The 17403-nt window shown below is 44.4% G+C and overlaps 1 protein-coding gene across 2 annotated transcripts in view; it reads left to right on the plus strand.

Annotated features, from left to right (window-relative positions):
- INTS7 (integrator complex subunit 7) overlaps window positions 1-17403 on the plus strand; it is a 52633-nt gene that overhangs the window by 8990 nt on the left and 26240 nt on the right. Inside the window, exons 4-10 of one of the 2 annotated variants that reach the window (XM_074988620.1) lie at window positions 924-1061; window positions 3251-3297; window positions 4063-4262; window positions 9537-9659; window positions 12487-12604; window positions 16035-16169; window positions 17223-17320. In XM_074988620.1, the coding sequence (XP_074844721.1) occupies window positions 924-1061; window positions 3251-3297; window positions 4063-4262; window positions 9537-9659; window positions 12487-12604; window positions 16035-16169; window positions 17223-17320 (859 nt within the window). Of the gene's footprint in view, window positions 1-923; window positions 1062-3234; window positions 3298-4062; window positions 4263-9536; window positions 9660-12486; window positions 12605-16034; window positions 16170-17222; window positions 17321-17403 lie in introns of both variants that reach the window. The other variant, XM_074988621.1, reaches the window with a different exon arrangement.

Here is a 17403-nt window from a genome sequence, read left to right on the forward strand (position 1 = left end):
TTGTGTCATTTTAGTAAAGTTAGCAATAACAAGTTGGATTCACCCAAACCAGCATAGGGTAAATTGCACCTACCTGGCCAGCTTGGGTGCTCTTTCAGAATGAGCTCTCCCACGCTAGGTAGAGGACTTGTGGTGGTACCATTGCATTCCTCCATTAAATTTTCTGGAACTTCCATTGAGCACTATTGATTTAGGCTTCTCAGATGATCCCAAAAGCAACTTGCAATTTAAAGTCATGGATATAAAATATAAGTAAATGTCAAGGCAAACAACTATTTTCTTTGCTCATCACTTCTCTTCATCCAAAATTGCTGCCGGTAGCAATATTGAAGATGGGGTTTAAAAGCAGCTTTTATTAAATTATGTAGCTCATTTTTTTTCTTCTGTATTTTGAGTTTTCCTGAGACTACACTTTGATGCCACAGTGTCTTACAAGCACTTTATTTAAGCCTGATAAAACACAGTGTATCTACAGCTTTTTCCATTCCCTCATTTTAATATTCCTTTGAGGGAATCTGATCAGATTCGCTTTACATCTTTTTTGTGATTCATCAAGGGTGGTTAGTTCAATCACATAACAGGAACTAGAGCAGCACTAAATTTGCATATATATTTACATAACTCTTCAATTCACAAAGTAAATCTGCCACATATGCCTCATGATAAATTAATTAAAATTGCTTGCTGGTTCAGCAGTTAAAATCTATATTTTGGTTAGTTTTGTCCTCTGTAAACAGTTATGAGAAGGAAGGCACAGAGTTTTGTGGATGAGTAAAAAAACTTTTTGTCATACATCATGTCTGTCTGAGCTTTCTTAACGGAATTACTGCAGATCTAATTCCTATCTTAATTGACTTAAACTCTGGTTCACATTTCTTCACGCTGTATTATCTTCTTTCTGATGCTGTGATTTATTTCTGTAGGATGTTGGGGAGTATGGCATCCATTATCCCGGAAAGAAAAAATGCACATCACAGTATTCGCCAGAGCCTGGATTCTCATGATAATGTTGAGGTTGAAGCTGCTATATTTGCTGCTGCTAACTTTTCTGCACAGTCAAAGTAAGATGTAAATTCTTCTGTATTCCTGTTGTTTGTATTTTAAGGAATGAAAGTGTACTTTCAGTTTAGCAGGGCTGTCCTTCAATAAATCTGTGATCACCTTCTGCAGTACATGCCTTGTCATATATGGGAAGATACAAAAGACTTCTGTACCATTTGTAATGTACAACATGAATGTTTCAGAAAACTTGAAATCACGCTTAAAACTATACCCACAAGGAGCATTTGAATCTCATTGAACTTTTGATTACATTTTTTTAAAAAGCTGTAAGGAAAATTCAAGGAATACAGGGGTGAAGAAAACTATAAATGAACATATTGACAAACACTCTTATCTAATTTTTTTTTTTAACTCTTGTCAAAGTAATCCCTAAAATTTCTGTAATTGTAATCCAGGGGAATTATTTTTCGATTTGTTTACTCTGTGCTTTAGACAGTATTTTTTCTTTATTTTTCTGTTATTGTCTTTAGCCTTGTTTTTGTGAGTTCTTTCAAAATGAATGTGATTTAAAAAGATTCCCTTAAAAAGGACAGGAGATTATAAAATGGCAAGGGAACTTCATGGCAGATAGTCTGAAACTGCTTTCACATTTTTTTTAATTTGTTTGAGATTGATGGTACTGCTTGATATTTCCTACAGCTTACTCTTAAAATGTTAAGAGTGCAGGAAACTGAGTAAATCCCAATTACAAATGTATTTTTAAGTTTAAAAAAAAAATCAGTAGGCTTCATTTAAGATGGTTGTCAATATTTTTCCAAAATAATCTGACTTTTTTTACAGTTGCTGTAAGCACCAATGGCTAACAGATTTGTCTGTGTGTTTTTTTTTCTTAAACAATCCCTAAAACCTTCTTGTGCAATTTTAAAAGGAAAATATTCTGTAACATTACCTGTGTTTTTAACATAATCTGAGTAAATTTCCACTTTCCTTGAATCTGTGCTATAGAGTTCTTTGTGGTTGGGGATGGGTGAGATTTCTCTGTTTGTGGAAGGGGAATCTAAAACTATGTCTAAACATACAGTGGTATTTGAAAATAGCTGCCTGCATCTATGCACCTGTTGTGTTGAAACAGTTTTTGAAATAATGGGCCCACTATTCCAGCATCCCTGTACATCTCATCACAGGTGGTGTACAGGGATGCCTTGAAACAGGGCTTTATTTCAGCAGGTGGTGCTATTTAGACAGCTCCAGGTACCGAAATAGTCTGTTTCGTAATGTGATTGAAATAAGCAATTTGCATAGCTTATTTTGAGGTTAGGGCACCCTCTACCATACAGCTATGCTCAACAAAGGTTTGAAGGAACCATCCCTTCTGTTCATGGAACGTTTTATAAAAAATCAGCACAGTCTTAATAGCTCATTTTTCTAGCACGTAGGCCATAAATTGCTTCATTCTGAAAATTCAGTAATCAGACCCATTAACCTGTTTTTTAAAATCATTTGCCTGTTGCACCGGGAGTCCCCTTCAATTTGATTCAAGAACGAAGACTCGGTCAAATAAAACTTTTTACTGTGGTCAAATAGCATCACACAAGAGGACGGAAGGCTTTTGATTCCAGCAGTCTTCCCTTAGAATTTTAAGAAATCTGAACAAAAGAGCACTTGTAGTAAATGTCATTGTTTAATACATAATATTTGAAAGAATGTTAACATTGAAGCAAATGTTCCTACACTTATTGATGCCAATGAAGAGAGATTCAATTCTGTAGTTCATTGTTTCCCAAACTTAAAACATTTGCATACCTCTTTCAGGACTTTGGCCTTATCAGCATACTCCCTCTCCCTGTGCTGTTCCAATGCTTATCTCCTGAATTTTAGTAATTTACTTTCTGCTGTGTACCCCTTGAAATCCTTTTACGTACTACTGGCGGTATGCATACTGTGCTTAGTTTAACTATTACAGTGTTTCTCAAGGTAATAGAGTTGATAGATCTATAATCACAGTTTGAAAGTCTGGATTGATGGAAACTGTGCAGCAAGTGGCTATTATACTGTAAAGTTAACTAGTAGCAGTAAATTTCAGTCAAGGAAAGAAAATGTCTTTCTGGATTTGGAAAATTACTCAAATCTTGAAGTTCACTGGCATGACTCTGCTTTTTATAGTCACTCACAATTTTTTGGATCATTATTAGATCATGTCATAATTTGTAGTTCAGTTGAGTTTCATCTCAGTCTTCTCTCTTCACAGGGATTTTGCTGGAGGAATATGTAACAAAATCAGTGAAATGATTCAGGGTATGTAGCTGTATTGAATACCAGGAAGAAAATAAAAAAGTTGTAATATATTTTATTGTCTCTCTGTTTAAATGCTACCAGAATCCTTTGCTCTCATATCCCTACATTTCCCTGAAACATTCCAGCTTCCTGAAGTTAAGTGAGCTAATGGCTGATGCAGGGTGGGACTTTGGACTACAGCTTCAATTTCTTAAAAATGTAAACATCCAAAATACATTCTAATATATTTGATGGTGAACTGAATGTGTATTATGGAATGTCAAAATACCATGTAATATGGTGGTTTATGTTGACTTAAAATCTCTAGGTTTCTCTTATTGCCTCTTTTCTGTCCTGAGCATTTTGCAGTGACGGAAATATTACAACACTCATATCTCTTTTCCTTTATTATAAAAAGAATAATGTAATTTAATTTGAAAGTTGACTATTGCTACAACTGAGACATAGTCAAAGGAAGAGTAATTGTCTTCAAACCATTTTACCTGCCCTTTCTGACTGAGAAGGGCTGTGTCCCAGGCTCCCTGAAGATGAACAGTACAGCTCTTTAATGGGGTGGTGCAGTCTGTTTATCACTGAGATGTGCCCTTTCAGGAATCAAGTCCTGCCTCCAGCACTTCCAGCAGCTGCTTCCCACTATTGGCCTTCACTTTGTCTGTCTTTACTTTGGTCTTAATGTCACTGGTGTCACGTAAATGTAGTTTTTTGACAAGTTTCAGGTTCCTGGTGATCTGCTCTGACACTTGACTACATCTTTCTGTGTATTAGGCCTAGCCACTCCAGTGGACTTGAAGCTGAAGTTGATCCCCATTCTACAGCACATGCACCATGATGCTAGCCTGGCCTCTAGCTCCCGTCAGCTTCTCCAACAGCTGGTAACATCCTATCCTTCCACCAAAATGGTCATTGTTACTCTCCACACCTTTACGTTGCTTGCTGCTTCCTCTTTGGTGGACATACCCAAACAGGTAACATTTAATTGATTTAAAGGTAGTACCTTATTTAAAGGTGCAAAACAGCTTAAACAGCTGATGGTAAGAATAGACTCTGTTCTGCTTTTTGCAGGTGAGAAGTACCCCAGAAACTGCCATTTCTAATATTTTGTCTTTTCAAATCCCTCCTTTGCTACTCTGGCCCTAACCCAATCTCCTCCTTTACAAAGGGCAATAATATTTCAAACCCTTTTTGTCTCAGAAATCTTACGTCTTGCTTCTTGTCTACGGGTTCCTGCACTGCTTCTGCTTCTGACCCTATCTCCTCCTCTAATTATTTGGATTCCTCTACCTATCTGAAGCCCAACAGTTTATTTGTAGACTAGAAAAATGAATATACATTTAAACTGTGTGTGTGAAGAGTCTCAGTGGCACTTAAACCCACAGCTGTAAATTACAAGTTGTGGAACTATCGTGGCACTCTCAACCTAAAGGAGGAATGTTTTCCTTTTTGTGTTTTTGTAACTCCGTGGACCCAGAAAAGTGATGAGCACCCAGTAAATTCATACATAAACAAATGTGATATTGTTCTAACTCTTCCTTATTCTTTTAAAAAAAATTTGTTGGTCCACTCTTACCTTCTTGTACCACAATACATCACAAGATCTATCACTGACAATCTTTAACTTAACAGAACAGTTCTGTCTGAGGTGGGTTGGGTGACTACTACTCCAGTTCAGAAGCCGATGTTAAGTAGTAGAGAGAGCGTCCTGAAACATTTTTGGATAAGTGCTGTACTCCATTTTTATGGCAATATACAGACTGCTTTCCCAGCTCATGTATTTTTAGCAGCATTGCTGCCTGAGCTTTGAACAGTTCTAAAAGCTTTGAATACACAGGGGCATACAGAGGTTGTGTAGACTGCAGGCTTTTGTTGATGAAATGGCCGTTTTGTCGACAAAACCCAGAGAGTGGCCAGATTGCGAATCATGTTCTGTCAGCAGAACAGAGCAGTTTTCTCAACAGCTATACTCCACTTGCCACAAGGAGAAACGCCTCCATTAAGAGAGATCGGTAAACAAAATGTGGGTTTGGATATTCCAGGGGGCCTTCTGTCAACAGAAAAGTCCTCTGGGATGCCATGCAGGTGCCCTGGCGGACGCCCTGTCCACTGCAATCTGTGCTTTATGGTTCTTGTCTTCTGCTCTTCTTAAAGCCACAGGGAGCCTGGGGAACCCCATGGTAGGAATCTGAGAGTGTGGGAGCAGCTGTGCAGCACACAACTCTCCCTCATGTTTTCACAGCTGCACTTTCTCTGATATGGCAGAATGCCAGACACCCTGAGACCCCTCTGGGCCCTTGAGGGAGCAGCCTCAGGGGTCCCAGGATTCTCCCTAGGGCTCCCAAATGTGTTCCCTATCCTGGAGCGGGGCAGAGATCCGGGCTCTGCTGGACTTGTGAGCAGAGGAGGAAACCCTCTAGGACCCCAGAGCCAAGCCCAGGAATGCCCATGTCTACAGCTGGATGACAGAGGCCCTGGCAAAGTGGGGCAACCCCAGCTCCACCCTTAACAGGTGCACACTAAAGTCAAGGAGTTGTGGCAGGGATATGTGGGGCCGGGATACCGCAGGATGCCTGGGGGAAGAACCCACGTTCTGCCCCTACTATGTGGAGCTGCCTCACATCCTGCAGCAGGGGAGAGGGGCGAAGCACACTGCTCCCTGGTCTCAGCCTGGACTTGAGGCTCCCCTTGTCGAGAAGGAGGCCAAGGAGGAGGAGAACCAGCCATCAGAGGGGCAGCACCAGGACCTGGATTCTGAGACCAGCAGCCCGGTCATTGCTTTGGATCTGGTTCCTGGCAGCCAGGACACCTCCTGGACCTCATCAGATCTTGGCAAGAGTTCCTCCAGTGAGTGCCCCTTTTGCCACACACCCCAGCATGTGGGAGATGGGTGTAGATGGAGCAGGGTAAGGTGGGACCCAGCACTGCAGTCCTTGCATATGAAGCCATGTGCAGCAGTAGTGTGTGCTGCCCAGGCCTAGCAGACAGCCCCCGGGTACCGGTGGCATTCTGCTACCAGACTCAGAGGAGGCCAGAAGAGCATCAGGCCCGGGATGTGGGGCTTCCCAGGACCTCCCACGGGTGGAATCAGGCTACCTGCAAGGGCGCTGGCCTGACCCCAGAGACAGCGAGGGGTTTTTCACATGGCCTAAAGGCGTGAGGCAGCACCCACTCCTGTGGACAGCACTGCGAGCTGCAGGTATGCGAGTGGCCCCGGGGAGGGCCAGGCTGTTCCTGGCTCTCCCACTACCCGGGAGGGGATACCTCTGTGGCAAGACATTCCTCTTGGCTGCTAGCCCATTGACCAGAATTGAGGGGGTAGCAGCAACAAGCACAGTCAAAGTCCCTCTGCAGCCTGGTCCTCTGTGCAGATCATGTGTCTTTGTTCCCGGGACATCCCCATCCCTTGGCCCAAGGGTTGTTGGTCACTGCTAACAATACGGGGGACAGCCTCAGGGGCTGTGTTGAATGAATGACTCACCATCTCTCCCTCCTTCTGTCCCATGCAGTTGGACCTGCACCAACTGAGGGCTGGGCCACCCCAACAACACTGCCAGTCCACCATCAGAGCCAGAAGAGGGGGTGGAAGATGTACAAGATGATGTCGTGCTGCAGCATGTTGCCATTTTCAAGGACATACAACACACCCTGGCATACCATGTCCAGGAAGGTGTGGAATGGCGGTCATGGGAGTGGGACCATCTGGTGACCCGTCACCAGTGCCTGACACAGCATGCTGGCCCTGCCAGCCGGTGCTGCTCCTGCTGCCCTCGTGCAAGGCACCCTGGACCCCTGGGCAGTGGCCATGCTCCCTCACTCTATCCTCCCCCACCCTCCGCCAACCCAACCCCCCACCTGAGCCGCTCCTTGTCCATACCGCCTCCTGGTCCCAGCCCCAAACCAACCTGGACAGAGGCCTTGAGCGTGCAGTGGGAGGGGATCCCGAGGCCAATGTTGCTTGGGATCATACTCCCCCTTAGGTTTGTGGCCCCCTTCATCCACCATGTTCTGAGGCTCCTCCCCCCCGTTACAAGCCCCCGCATGTCCAAGTTGAAAGGTCCATCGTGTCCCATCGTGCTCCCCCCTTCCCCCCCATATTTTGTAAATAGTTCACACGTTAAACCCAGTTATCATTCACAACACAAGCATCTACCTTTATTGTGCAGGGCTTGGGGAGGAGTGAAGGGACAAAGGAAGGCGTTGTGGTGGGGATGCACTAGGGCTGTAGGCTATGGCCCCACGGGGCCCTGGGAGGGGTACTGGGGTCCTTGGAAGAAGCTCTCCATCAGAGCCTCCCAGATCTGCACCCCATCCCGACGAGCTTGGCAGATGGCAGCTATGCTCAGCTGCCCATTGGCTTACCCCTCATGGCCGATGTCCACCCCCCGCCCCACTCAGGTAGGAAGACCTCCCCCTTCTCTGTGATGTTGTGCAGGATACAACAAGCTCCCCCAAGCTTGGGGATGTTGCTCTCCCCCATTCAGAGGTGGGTCAGCAAGAACCTAAACCATGCACTGATGTGGCCAAAGGTGCACTTGGCCTGCATCCTGGCATAGTTCACAAGCTCAATGACTTGTTCCCTGCTGGGGTCCACCTGTCCAGTATGTGGCATCATCAAACATGACATGAGGAGTTAGGCTGCATCCCCCACGATGCCAACTGGCATCTGCATGTCAATGTGCCTGCTTCCAGCACAGGCTGGAATTGTGGAGTTACGTGGGCATGGTGCACCTGCACAAACACCTGGCATAAATGTTGGTGAACTGTCTAAAGTGGTTGACCAGCACCTGCAGCACCATGGAGAAGTAGCCCATCCTGTTGAAGAAACTTGCCGCATGATGCTCTGGGGTGCAGATCAGGATGTGAGTCTCATCGATGACTCTGACACAGTTTGGGGAACACACGGCAGCATATCCAGCCACAGCTTCGTCAAGGTCTCCCAGATGGATGACCGTCAATAGAAGTATTGAGTTCATAGCCTTCACAACCTGCAGAGGGAGGCGACCGAATACATGTACTAGGGTCTGAGGGAGCGTGTACCTGGGCCCTTGGGGGGTCCCTGGCCCCCTTCCATCTGTTCCCCCATGGCCCTCTAGGAGCTGACCGCCCCCATCGGGGCCCCACCCCCACCCCCCAGCAGCAAGGCTGTGTGAGGGTGAGACTGCACAGTTTCCTAGGGATGGGTCTTCCCCCACACCTCCCCAACCCCAAGAGTCACCCGTTAGTGGGATGACCCTCCCGCGTCCCTGGTTGGTGACTACAGCCCAAGGGAGCATAACCTCCATGAGGAGAGCCCTGAGGGTGAACTTCCTCATGCCAAACTGGTTGTCCACCAACCTGTCGGGGTTGGCGAGCTTCCAGATGGTGATTGTGACACGTTTCTCCCTGGGGGTCATGAGTCACAGCTGGGTGTCATGTCTCTTGAGGGCAGAGGTGAGCCAGGCACAGAGCTCCAAGAAGGCAGCCTTCTGCATGCGGAAGATGTGGAGCCACTGCTGGTAGTCCTACTACTCCATGACCAGCGGTCCCACTAGTCTGAACTGGTGTGGTGCCTCCAGAGCCACCTGTGCGCTGGGAGTGGTGTGTGCAAGTGGGTAGCTCCTTTAGCCAGGACAACGGTCACAAAGTTGATCTTGGGGGTCAGCCTCACAGAGGAACAACAAGGCAGCTGCCAGAGCATTCAGCACAAGCTGCAATATGTCCATGTGGGGCCATTGCAATCCCAGGGGCAGCTCTGGCAGCGTGGCACCCAGGGACCAGATGCGTCGCCCGCAAACACAGGGTAAGCACAGCGGGCACTGTGAGAGGTCTGCTGTCCCTCACAGGGGTAGGGAAGCCCGCAGCAGGGGCAGGGCACGGCTGTCTGGAGGAGTCCCTTTACGCATGTGTCTCTGCAGGGCTCTAGCACTGGCCCTTGAAAGGAATTGGTGACCTGCATCCCTGGCTGACGTAGCTCTTGGTGGCTGTTTTGACAAGAGAGCAGCTGGGCTTTTATGAAAAGATTTCTCTGCTGTAACCTATACGGTTAAAGCCATGTTATCCAACACTTGAATAACTGGCAACTTCTGTTAACTGGCATTTGACGGTTGCGGGGCCCCACTCAGTTAACTAGATTTGATTATCTGGCAATCCCTATCTCCCAAGGCTGCCAGATAGTCAAGCTTCTACTGCTGTATTTACTTTTTTTTTAAAAGTCAATTTAATTACAGAATCCTACTTAATATTTTAAACACTGTTTATTGTTGCAGATTCAGCTTTTGCTGCAGTACTTGAAAAATGATCCCAGAAAGGCTGTGAAAAGACTTGTCATCCAAGATCTAAAATTATTGGCAAACAAAACCCCGCATACCTGGAGCAGAGAAAACATTCAGGTTTGAAATCTTCAAGAAACATTTTATTTACGTTTTTCAGCTAATGCCAGTCTTTACACAGATAAAAATAGAAGTGTAAAACTGAGCACGTGCATTTTAAAAAAGAAATGTTAGGGTTAAAAGCAGCAACAGTGCTCTTTCTAAGCAATTTTTGCCTTACAACACACTTTACAAGACAAGCACCAAGCTTCTCTCAACAACACTAAGCACTTCTGTATTGGGATCATATCAGTCACCATCTAGTGAGAGGTCAGTGAGGGATGTTCTACTACCTCAGATTAATGAGTTTAGCTCTCTTGCCAGACTGACAAGCGATTTTCTAATTGAAAATATGCACACTGCATATTTTTCTCAGTTTTAGTCACCTTCAACAGTCCACTAACTGCTTGGCAGAGTAGCTTAGTTTAGAAAAGTCCTTGGTTTAAGCATTGGCTGTGTTGATACATAATTTGAGTTGTCCTCCCATACTCCAGTTAAAATGTTTGAACCACTACATTTAATTTTTTTTTAAGTTGTGAAATAGTACAAATTTTTTGCTTTACAAGGCTGTACTGCCAATGCAGGTGGGAGTTGATGGGGAAAACTTCATGAGATACTCTTCACATAGTTTTTGTCAGCCCACCTGCTGGGGTGGATGGTTAGACATGTGAAGATACTGCTGAAAGAGGAGGTCTCTAACAGTGTTCCAACTATTTTTTCCATCTGGGGAAGAATAAATTCTGTTATGTGCACCAAGATGTGTGGATGTGCACAACTAATAAACACACGCTGCCCACTGTGGTGGCTGTAGGTGCTTTGGTAACTGACTAGGCAGCACCTGATTCTCTCCTGAGCAGCTACCCAAGCATTCAGCTTACAGGGAACACTGGTCTGAAAAATAGGTAGATTTATTTATTCTCATAAAAGGTTTTAAAAACTAGCAGTGCCAGCTTAAACAATTAATTGACAGTCAAATGATTTAAAAAAAAAGCAAGATTTTAAAAATTGGTTATGCATAACTGCAGTTTCAGTTACACTGTTAAAAACTAATAGACTATCTATTGAAACTTATAAATATTTTTGAATCTTTTCTACATTTTTGAATATATTGATTTTAGTTACAACGCAGAATACAAAGTATACAGTGCTCGCTTATGCTATTTTTGATTACAAATATTTGTATTGAAAAATAAATGTGTTTTTCAATCCATCTCACACAAGTATTGTATTAGCACTCGTCCAAAAATATAATAAACTCTAATACCAACTGAAATATGAGCATGCAATGAAAATGCAATTAATCACAATTGATTTTTCTAAATCAAGTTAATTTGCTTTAACTGTGATTAGTTGACAGACCTAAAACTAACATGGTCTGTCTTAATTTAAGAGATCACAGTGATAGGACTTAAAATTCATTAGAGAAAGGAATGCTAAAACCAACAGCATTGGGACCTCCAGAAGTTACCATAACATACATAAATGATGATAACCAAGAAAATTCAAAATGTTTGTCATCTGCAAGCTTATAATATTAATTTTCCACTGGATAATTTTTCTCTTCTGTTTTAACAGAGGTGGTCAGATCCAGCCCATCAGGCCTTTTAATCCAGCCCACACCCAATGCTCTATGTGGCCCTCTGCGCTGTTGGTGGAGGGCTTTGCACACTGGCTCCAACCCTGCCCTGTGGAAACTGAGAGATTATGCTGATGGTGGGGACATTGCAGCACAATTTCTCCTCTTCCATTGGCTGGTTTCCAGCCACTGAGAGATTTTGCTGGGGATGGGGCCAGTGCAGAGAGTCAAAAGGAACAGCCTGTGGGTGGGGGGCTGCTGGCAAGCAAGGAAGCCTGCCTGAATGTGCTGCTGGCCAGGAGCTGCTTAGGTGAATGCTTTCCAGGCAGGGCTTGCCTCTGGCACCACATTCCAACTCCCTTCCAGACCCTACTCCTGCTCTTGTGCTCCTTGCCTACAACAGAATCCTCTCCTGCACCCATGTTCCTTCCTAAACCCTGAACCCCAGTTCCCTTGTACAGGTCACCACCCAAACCCTCTGCACCCTCCTTTCCTACATCCTAGGTCACAACTCCCTCTCAGACCCTGCAGCCACTCCTACATCCCTCCCTCAGGTCAGAATCCTCTACTGCAACCGTGCCCCCTCCCAGATTCTGTGTCCCAGTACCCTGCCCTAGGTCAGCCCCCTTCTTCACCCAAACTTCCCTCGAACCCTGCAACCCAGTCCCTTCTGTATCCAACCTCCATCCCAGACCCCACACTCCCTCCATAGAAAAGTGCAGCCCTTGATTACTTGTCAAAACCTTGGAGTGGGTCCCCCCAATAAAAATATTATTGCCCACTCCCTATTACAAACACTTCTGTAAGTGGTCTTGCAGGAGGTGGCACTTGACATCTCTGTTTACAGACAGGTTTCTCTGAAACAAGGGTCTTCACAGATTATAATGTTAAATACTTTATGCACCATCTGCACCATGGTGGATATATTTGTGTCAGTTCTACTGAGATTTTATTATTGAAAAAGTCTGGTAAAATGTAGTGATAATTTAACATAATATATTGTACTGATTGTATGATAACGTGTGAAAGCAAAGTGTCACTTTAAGGACAAGATTTGTATCCAGTCTATTAAAATGTGTTCTGGGACAGTGGCAAGTGAAGAAATACGTTTGCAAGATCTGAATTTGCTATGAGTTGTGATTTTTTTTTCCTATAAAGTTTTACCTGTGTTAAAATTTAACTACAAAACAAAACAGAGCAAACATTTATGAAGAGGGTTAATATGTAGGATTTGTCCCATCATGTTCTCTTTTTTTCTTTTTGGTTGTTTAGGCTCTCTGTGAATGTGCTCTTCAAACTCCTTATGACAGCTTGAAACTAGGCATGCTATCTGTCCTTTCCACGCTGTCAGGGACCATTGCCATCAAACAGTACTTCAGTATACCTCCAGGTAAGAGTAGATTAGGTCAGCCAAATGTTAGCCCTTTTTGCAGGGGTTTGGTAAGTGGTGATCTTCAGCCACTTTAATATTGTTTATAATTAATACCAAACATAACACCTTTCTGAGGATCCTAAAGCACTTCCTAAATGAAGGGTGAGCAAACATTTTACATCAAGCCCCACTAGTCATCCCTGTGATCGACTGGTGGTCTCCCAGAAGTGATACGCTAGGCTCCTCGGTGGCAGAGGGTGAGGCAGTGGAGGCCAGGGGATGCGTTCCCTGGTCTGCAAACAGGGTATAGTGGTACTGCTTCTATCTTTTCTCTGCTTTTACAATGATAGCTTGCAGTTTCAAAACAGTCTTCAATACTGTTAGCCGATGGTTGGGTGGAATACCACCTATGCCCTTGTTTTCATCTGAGTCTTTAACTGCTAGGACGGAGTCCCTTTGCAGCGGGCAGCCAGAAAGGCTGACAGGTGCCCCACAGGTTGTACTGAGAGCCTCCTACACCCATGTCTTTAACTGCTAGGACAGAGTCTCTTTGCAGCGGGCAGCCAGGAAGGCTGATAGGTGCCTCAAGAGCCTGCTCCGTGGAGGCAGCACGACTTAGCGCTTGGCTCTCAATGCGCCCCACCAGTGACCAGGCTGTTCCAGCTGAAAAGCAGCTGGGCTCTTTGTTTTGTGTTCGGTTTGCACAGTAACAGGAGGAGTCAGGTTACCACTTAATCAATTATTTTTTTATTTAACTAACGAGTTAAGCTCTTATGGTTACAAGGTTTATACTTTGATTGCAAATAGCCAGCATACGCTTTAATTCACAGATCTGTACTTGTTAAAGGCGCGCAAAAGCAAAAGGTAAAATACCTAGCAGGCCTTATTCTCACCCCTGCGTTACCAACGTGGCATGGCCAGAGTCTTCTCTCAATCCCTTGGGAATAAGTCTTTTTCCCTTTTTTCGAGGAAACGGGCGTCCCCTGGGACCTCAGGAGGCAAAAACCTTCCTGTCCGGCAGGCAAAGGTAATTGGAGCTCAAAAAGGGTCTGCCAGACCCTCTTCTTATACCTCTTGGGTCACGTACGCTTCTTCCTTATCTAAAAAGGTGCCAGTTGAATTAAATCGTCCGGTGATGCTGGTTCTCACAGGCAGTTCAAGGGCTTAGTTAACACCTGTGAGGTGGAGACAATTTAGGGAGTTTTTTCTTAATGGGCTGGAGATTCCTCTGTCTGGGACCAAGTGGGCGTATTAGTCACCGGTACCAGCCAAGGGCAGCCCGAGGCTCTGGCGGTCTGTTAGTCCGTTGTCCTTTGTTGTCTGGTTTCGACCCATTCAGGGTCAGTCTGGCTCTTGCTCCAGAGCGTCAAAGATTTGTGCTAGGAGATAAGCACATCTGCGCTCTCGGGCATTCCAGGACTGGGCTGTTCCTTTTAACCCTTTTGTGCCTGTAGCACCTAAGGAAAGCAAGATGGAGTATAGCAAAAGGTGGTGGGGGGCTCTGTCTGGCTACAAATATACCACACAATGAACACTTGCAAACACTATTTTTAGCAGTAAGTGTCCAGACTTGGAACATTCACATAGCAAACAGATGTGTAAATTTACCAGCACATTATGAAATGTCCAAACCCCAATGTTTGAAGCAGCCTGTGCAGGGTTATTTCTCCATAACCCCCCACAGCTGAGGGAGATGCTGATCCATGTAACAAGGAAACCCTAAGTAAGTAGCCTGAAAACAAGTGTTTAAATGTATCTGTAACACAAACTGAGAAATTGACAAAATCATGAAGAAAATGAATGAATTCCAGTTTTTTTAACTCAGTGGGAACAATTAGTACCCCTTGTTTTGTGTTTAAATGTTTTGTCCTGTAACACAGAATGGACTAATCTTAGCCATCAGCTTCTAAATCAACAGGAGTTCTGTTTGAAAACTGTAGGCACAATATTGCATTGTCTAACTCGAATTATTCTTCCTCCTGTCCCCCCAGACATTTGTCCCTTTGGATCATTTCTTTTGCTCATTTTGTTGAATCTGAATAGCTGGCTGGCTAGCCAGTGTAGAGCAGCTGAGTTTACCTATTTATTTTTGTCAAACTGCCATAGTGCATGAGGTAAATCCTGTAAAATTTGTTTGTAAGAGACATATTTTCCACACTGTGCCAGAGGTGTAGGGACAGAACATAGGATGAGATAGCATTAGAATTTTTACATTTTTTGTAAATTTGTAAGACTCATCATGCTGAAGGCTGTCTTCTTTCTCTGTAGTAAAAGAAGCCATACAAACTAGCATTCAGTGCACTTTTCTTGTTTGTTTCTCTTGAATCCAGTTGGTGGGGCTGTTGTATTCCCAGGAGCTTTGCTCTGGAATCATCTTTCCATATATTGTGACACTTTGAAAGTGTCATTTCTTCAACCACTATGACTTTTTATGATGCTGTCTGTGCCTCTGTGGCCACAGGGGAGGAAGGGACTGATCATGCTGCGCCCTCCCCCATTAAGAAATTTCACTCCCCCCAACCCACACACACACTTTGTGCACCTTGTCCTAAACCATGAACTTTATCCTCAAAGTCCATCTAAGCAAGCTTTTCTATATAATATGCTCTATTACATTCCACTACAATTATATTATATGTCAATCTGTGCCTGCCTTTCGCTTCAGTTTGCTGTGAGGCTTTGCGTTAAGCATTTATGCCTGTGCCTCAGCATCTCCATTAGTAAACTGGGGTTGTTAATATTTACCTATCCTACCAGTACTGTGGGGATTAAGTCATGTTTATAAGATTCTTTGAGAAGATGTGCATAATGCTTGAGAGAGAATTAATACACGAAGTGTAGGGTCTGTTGGCATGAGGCTGGGAGGATTCTGTTATCCAGGAGAAGCAAAGCCTCTAGATCGATATGTGGAGATAATGCATACAAGTGCAAATAAAACCCTTCTTTGACCTAGCTGTGTTCTAGTGTGCCGCGAGGGTGCGTGTGTATTTGGCTGGGAAGGCCCTTAGTTGGTGAACCAGTTGAATGGTAGGTTTACTTATCGTTTAACCAGGATTTGACATCCCTAGCTCCTGGGTAATAGGGTTGGTTTTTTTTTTTTAAATTTCAGAGGCCACACTGTTGTATTTGCTGGGAATCCAGCTGTGTAGGCCATGAAGGCAGAGAAGAGTAACCAGTACCTTTCCAAGCTTGTCAATAACTTGTAGTCTTACGTATAATAAAGGTTTAAATTTGGGGCACAGGTCAGTATTCTCGATAATCATATGTGCGTGGCTGCTGACCAGAAGAGGGACTTTCACAAATGGGGGAGGGTACATTTGAGGATGAGGTGGAGGAATGGGAAATAAAAGTGTCAGCCAAGCCGAGCTGAACTTAAAACTATGAAAAAGATCTCGTGACGTGATTATGGATTAGGTTGCAGCACTGTTCTCTTTATCTCCTTATGTAGGAACAGCAGCTACAACAGCAAGATCATTTGACTTAGTAAAGCTGGCACAGGAATGCTGTTACCATAATAACCGTGGCATTGCTGCTCATGGAGTGAGAGTTCTGACTAATATAGCTGCTTCTTGCCAGGAAAAAGGTAACTCACAAAGTGTGTAGTAGAACAATGCAGCACATTGATTAGGTTTTTGTACACTTCTTCAGTGAAGGGAGGCCTGCCCTGTCCCTTGACTCTCAAGGCTTTCTTTGAAATTGTCCCTCTCGCTTTTCTCAGATTTGCAGCCGCTGGAGAATGTGGCTTTATAACAGACTACATCTGTTTTAGAGAGTTCCATGAAAGATTGTGAAGATTCTCACTACTGTTCAATCCCACATTCTTTCCAAACAGGGCTTCTGCTTGAGTGGGTGCTGATCTTCTCTGTAGCAGCCCCTGTAGCGTTACCAGAGGCTAAAATACTGCCCTTCCCCTCTGAAGAGCTGTTGGTGCAAACACCAGTATAAATATATATCATAGGCTGGGTCTACACTTGCCCTCAACTTTGAAGGGGGCATGTTACTCAGGGTGATGGGAGATTACTAATGAAGTGCTGTGGTGAATACGCGGCACTTCTTTAGGATAATTCTCTGCCGCAGCAACTTCCAGGTGTCAGACTTCGAAGTGCTGGCATGCGTGTAGCCACAGGCACTTCGAAGGGGCCATGCTACTTCGAAGTCCCTTCTCTCCTCAAAATTTTGGGGAGTAAAGGCACTCCAAAGTAGTGAGGACACTTTGAAGTGCTCGTGGCTACACACGTTCTGGCACTTCGAAGTGTGATACCTCGAGGTTGCTGTGGTGGAAAATTAGTCTAACGAAGTGCTCCATATTCACTGCAGTACTTCATTAGTTATCTCCCATTGCCCTAATTAACATGCCCCCTTTGAAGTTGGGGACAAGTGTAGACAAGCCCATAGTGTTCAGTAGTTTTTCCCTAATCCTGTCTTATGCACATAAAACAGTAGCCTCTACCAAATAGTTTCCTGAAACTTGTAAAAACAGACTTGTTGCCAATCAGAACTGAGGTGCTGTGGCAGATTGTGGGAAAAGTTTGCTATATTATTGTTGAACCATCCCAATCATCAGCACTAAATTCACAATGCTGGTCAAAAATAAGTTGAACAGCACTGAATACTTTATTATGTTCCTCTCTCCTAGATCTCCTGGCTTTGGAGCAAGATGCTGTCTTTGGCCTTGAGTCTCTTTTAGTTCTATGTAGCCAAGACAGTAGTCCAGGTGTGCAAGCAACCTTAAAGGTGAAAAGAGTCATCATCTGTCATTTTTATTCATTGAAATGTGGGGCAGAAAGGGATCTTGTCAAGTCTAGCCACCAGGGCTG

This window comes from Carettochelys insculpta, chromosome 3, assembly GCF_033958435.1.
Source record: "Carettochelys insculpta isolate YL-2023 chromosome 3, ASM3395843v1, whole genome shotgun sequence".
NCBI classification, from domain to species: domain Eukaryota; kingdom Metazoa; phylum Chordata; order Testudines; family Carettochelyidae; genus Carettochelys; species Carettochelys insculpta.